Genomic DNA, 5,417 nt, shown 5'->3' on the forward strand with positions numbered 1-5,417 from the left:
CGTTCGTAACACATAAAGAGGGAATTGGAAGGAGTTTACATTTAGAAAACACAGTTTCAGAATAAATGGGATCATATCAAATTGAGATCTCATCAAATCAAACTAGAATTAAATTAATCCTCTTTTTTCTAAATGTGACCGACCCCAGCCTTCACCATCAGCTGATCAACTACATAATTTCATAATTGCAGCTCAAAGCAGCCTGCTGTAAAACACAGATTATCAGTTATGCTTTGCTCTCACACACATGAATTAATATGTACACACACACTGCACACACACTGTACACTTCATTAGCTCCCTTTAGCTCCAGCCTGACATCTAGTGACACTGGCTGTAATGTAATCCTACATGACACAGACATGTTTACATTATGGGACCTCAAAGATGGGGGAGTCTGAGCGTCAAGACGTGTGAGCAGGAAGCTACTGCAGCTGTTAGCTCTTTGAGGTTATAATTCTATGAGAGTTCATTAAAACATCAGCGTTTTTTAATCTTTTTTAGATGATAAAGCATCAAAGTGGAGTTATCACTTGTATCTGCTCCAGATAGCTCACCCATGTGAGGTAATGATGTGATATCTTCACAAAATGGTTTTTAAAATGCATTCTAAGTGGGTAAGTTTTAAGGGATTTGGCTCCCCACTGCAGTCTTTCTACACCTTGTAGCTGCTTTTGTCTTCTCAGCATTTATTCGCCCTCTATCACACAAAATCTAAATATAGTCAATACTCCTGCACATGAAAGGAGTGACGCTGTAAGAATATCCATTATTGCCTCTCGCAGCAAAGGAGAAGGACAGAGTGTCCCTTTATAACACACTCATTTGTGCTTTACACCCTCGCCCTCATACACAGACACACAAACGCACACCAAGTTCTTCTCTCCTCCAGAGGAGTCTGACAGAAATGAGGTCAGACACACCGATTCTCATTGCACATTATTGTGATTATTGCCAGTTTTTTATATTCAGCCAATGGGGGGCGAGGGGGCGTGGTTTGAGTGGAAAAATCAGGATGGAGACAGAATGTGATTGGCTGCTACATCTCGCGAGGAGGATATAAAACAGTGAGGTTCCCGTTGTTATGTTTACAGTAATACACAGAGCGCTCTGAAAGGGGGAGACTATGAGAAAACGCAGATGCTCCATTCAACCACATGGTTCATCAACAGCACAGACAAGTGCTCCAGACAGCCAGGTTCACACAAGAGACTTGCTCTGCTGCTTCCCACAGCAGTGTGTTTTAAATGTAGCCGGACGAGTTTTCAGTCGCACAGGCAGCTGAAAGTTGCTGTTGTTCCTGGATTATTTTTTAGTGAAGCGTAAAAACTCATAAAACGGGATCACTACGGGCTGAGCTGAAAAGAACAGACTTGGTGGAACTTTTGAGTCCCGAACCTCTCAGTGATCTGACTTTACGGTGACTGAGATTTTTTGTGTGTGAAAGCCTGATAGGCATTTTAAAACACACTTGAAGTTTTCTTAGACGCGCTGTTCTGAGCAGTGTGTGCCAGACACAGCAGAGGATGGTGCAGCACATGAACCAGACAGAGAGCGCCCACGCTCACTCCCCCTGTGGGGACTCCACGGACACGGGCGAAATGGACTTGGAGATGGACGCGTCTCCCCTCTCCTCATCCGGAGAGCGGAGCGACTTAGCGTGGTGTAAAACTGCAACAGGACACATCAAGAGACCAATGAACGCATTCATGGTGTGGTCACAGATCGAGAGGAGAAAGATTATGGAGCAGTCCCCGGACATGCACAACGCAGAGATCTCCAAGAGGCTGGGGAAGCGCTGGAAGCTGCTCAAAGACACAGATAAGATCCCGTTCATCCGCGAGGCGGAGCGGCTCAGACTGAAACACATGGCTGACTACCCAGACTACAAGTACCGACCCAGGAAGAAGGTCAAGTCAGGGAGCGGAGCCAGCAAGCAGACAGAGCGCGGGGAGAAGTTTGGAGAGCGCGGCACGAAAGCAAGCGTGAAAAGAAACCCCGCGTCCAAGGGAGGGAGCCGGGCAAGCAAACAAGGCGGGAGCGTGAAAAGTGCTTCAGGGCAGGACTACGCGTCCCCCGGTGACCACCAGACGCTCTTCAAATCCAGGTCAGCGTCTGGAGCTAGACTGATCCCAGAGAAGCGCACAGGAGACGCAAGGCGCGCCCACATGTTTGGCGGGGCAGGCAGTCTGGACAGCGACCCACCTTCTGTGGGAGTCCCGGCTAGTCCAACCCTGAGCAGCTCGGCAGAGTCCGGCGACCCGCTCAGCCTGTACGAGGAGCCGAGCCCGAAAGACAGCGAGTCATCACACACAGCGCGCCTCAGGTATGCCAGAGCCTGCTCTCCAACACCGTCTGCGTCCTACTCTTCATCATCTGTGTCATCCTCATCATCGGATGAAGAGTATGATGACGAGCGGCTCGACCTCAATCCGAGTCCAGGTCATGAAAGTATGTCTGTGGGTGGCATGGGCTTCTCTGACTCTGAGCTGGACAGGGACTTGGACTGGAGTTTCGGGGAGTGCGGTGCTGGGTCACATTTCGACTTTCCTGACTACTGCACCCCGGAGGTCAGCGAAATGATCTCAGGTGACTGGCTGGAGTCCACCATCTCTAACCTGGTGTTTACCTACTGAATAAAAGCGCGTTGGAGACGAACTGTGACGCCCCCCTACGAGGAGAACTGTTAACCTCACCTAAGCATATACGTCCAGACTACCCTATTTCTACAATGCTTCAGCACAGAGAGGGGGAGAGGGAGATCTGGAGGGGGAAAGGAGTCTGTGTGCGCGTTAAGCCCCGGTATGCGCTGCTCACAAACTCGCACAAAGCTGAGAGCGCTTGACGGGAGCGCGCAGTGGGAGGGAGAAAGAGAGAGCTGGGTTATGGACACGGAAGAGGAGTGAATGTAAGTAAATAGAAGTGAATCACTCTGACTGGAGCTCAGATGTTCACAGCAATCCGCGAGGGATGAGGACTAAGACTGAACTTTGTATCTTGATGTTATTTTGGGTCGGGTGGGCACTTCCTGGAGAGCTCGCAGTGTTGGGTTTTGTGAAAAGGTTAAAAATCCATATTGAACGTCAAGTTGCTATTCAGGGTTATTTTTAAGTTAAACACCGTTTCGATTTCAACACGCATGCCCTCCTTATTGAGGAGGATTTTGTTGCTGTTTAATGCGTAAAATGTTCATAATGCGTAAATACGCAATTTGTGTGTCCAAAGCACACAGTTCACTATCACCAGCTTCTCTTTTAACGGCAGGACTTAAACAGAGACTGACTCAAACTTCAGATTCTCTTTTCTGAACATGTTTAAAGCTCAGTGCACAATTCAGGACCAATGTTCCCGACGCGTATCCTTTCCGCCTAGTACTCCAAGTTTGTAGTTCCTCTGTGTCAAACGGCGTTTTTTATATTGATGTATTTATACCTGCCAAACGTTTTTATACATAGAAGTATCGTCCTCGTACAGGTCTCGTTGGTGTTTGTGCACACACGCCTGTCTGTATCCAGCGCGGAAGGGCTAGAAGTGTATCTTATTTAGAGTGTCTGACGTTTCTCACCTTTAAGAAGATTTGAGTGTGTCATGATTTTCTACTTGTATTTTTGTACAAAACCTATAGAAAAAGGTTTTCTGGCGTGTGGGCCGCCCACAACATTGTTGTTTCATAGCTGTTTGGATCTACACATAGGAGTTACAACAACGCGCGGAGAAAGGGAGGGGAGGGGGGAGGGAGGGGAGTGGGAGTGGGAGGGTTGGCACAATCTGACCTCACACAGTGTTTACAGTACTTACCCACATGCTTCTTAATGGCACAGTGACTCCAGTTTCACCAGCCCAGTAAACAAAGCATCACTGAAGCTCCCAGTTTGAGTGGTTGCTGTTTCCAGTAAACATAGCACTTCGGTATATGAGTGTAAGACGCCAGAGTCACTGTTTGGATCGAGCTAATACCTCTGTGTGCTTTTTTAATTTTTGATGAATATAAGTTTTATTTGAACCACTGGATGGAATTTCACTCATTCCATTTTGCCTAGACTTTGGAGGAGAGAGGAGTCAGAAGTGCTTCATCTGTTATTGCGCAATCTGCATCAAGAACTAGTATTTAACCTTTCTGTACCTGTTTGCTTGGTATATCAGGCTAATTGTTTTCCTATATTATGGCATGGCAAATAGCATTTGTATTTCAGATTCAGGTATATGTAGCTATAGCTGTTGTGTTTAAGATTTTTAAAAGAATAACATGAAGATATTTATGTAAACTGACTGTACTATAAGCAAAGATTGTGTGTTTTACGTTTGATGATGACCAATGACAGGCATTAGGACAGCCATCTTTGGATACTCTTTTGTTCAAACTGATTGTGGTCCAGGAGTTTTTTTCTTTCTTTCTTCTGTTTTCACTTCAAAGCATCTTTCTATCACCCTCTTTTTCATTTGTGCAATATGCTGTGTATGACCATGTTTTGTCTCATCATGGAAGAAGTCATTTGATGTTTTATTGCTCAAAACCAGCAAATGTTTGGGTCAATCACTGCCTCTCAGACCTCTGTACAGATTGTTGTTTTATAATTTGTTTTCTTTTCTTCTAAGAAGGAAATAAAATCAGCTGGAACTGAAAAGTACAAACTGTTTTCATCTCTCTTCTTTCTCCTCTGAGCTTCTTTACCTTAAGAAAAAAAGCTAAGGTGAGTGTCCTCAGTGGTTTCTGGACCATTTAAATAATCAGAGAGATATGCGCATGCTAAAGAAGAGGTGAGTCTTTGTTGTTAAATTCAAGGCCAAGCTTTCAAAGATCCAGTCTGACATCGGATGTTAGCACTCTGTGTGTGAGTGTGCATGTGTGTGTGTGTGTGCTTACGTGTACAACTGCAGGTGTGAATCGATAGTGAGCCAGTGAATCAATAGGAGTGGTCTCTTTCTCTTTGTTGTACTCTGTCTGACTCTACACGTGCAGAAAATGTGGCTGTCATGGAAACACTGTATCCAAGAGAGATGCTGCAACAGCCCATGCTGCTGCTGCGTGCGTATGTGTGTGTGTGGACGTGTGTGTTTGTGTGTGTGTGTGTGTGTGTGTGTGAGAGAGAGAGAGAGAGAGAGAGAGAGAAGAGAAGGAGAGAAAGGGACACAGACTGATTCATTGGGGTGGGGTGGGGTAAATGGGGGTGTCAGACATTTCTGCAAGGCATGACTGGAATAAAGTAGGATTAGGAGGTGTGTGTGTGTGTGTCCGTCTGTGTGAGCTATAAGAGGTATGAAGGGAGAGGAGTGTGCAGGGGGGTGTTTGTCTGTCTTGGTGGATCATGCAGGAGACCACTCCCATATCCAATTAATTCCTCCTGGATGCTTTCATTTGTCTCGTACGTCTGATGAGAAAAAAAAAAGAAAGAAAGACAGAGAGAGAGAAAGAGAGC

General features: G+C 45.9%; 1 protein-coding gene across 1 annotated transcript; it reads left to right on the forward strand.

Annotated features, from left to right (window-relative positions):
* The first annotated feature begins 1,107 nt into the window (after positions 1–1,107).
* On the forward strand, positions 1,108–4,613 carry sox4a (SRY-box transcription factor 4a). Its single transcript, XM_074687541.1, has one exon. The coding sequence runs from the start codon at positions 1,527–1,529 to the stop codon at positions 2,634–2,636; it is 1,110 nt and encodes a 369-aa protein (XP_074543642.1). The 5' UTR covers positions 1,108–1,526; the 3' UTR covers positions 2,637–4,613.
* Positions 4,614–5,417: the final 804 nt, after the last annotated feature.

The sequence above is a fragment of the Halichoeres trimaculatus genome, unplaced genomic scaffold (assembly GCF_033239565.1).
Source record: "Halichoeres trimaculatus isolate MK-OKI-2021-1 unplaced genomic scaffold, fHalTri1.1 fHalTri1_scaffold_14, whole genome shotgun sequence".
Taxonomy (NCBI): Eukaryota; Metazoa; Chordata; class Actinopteri; order Labriformes; family Labridae; genus Halichoeres; species Halichoeres trimaculatus.

Excerpts from the sequence above, each read along its gene's own strand:
- sox4a (XM_074687541.1), top strand. The coding sequence starts at position 1,527 with ATGGTGCAGCACATGAACCAGACAGAGAGCGCCCACGCTCACTCCCCC.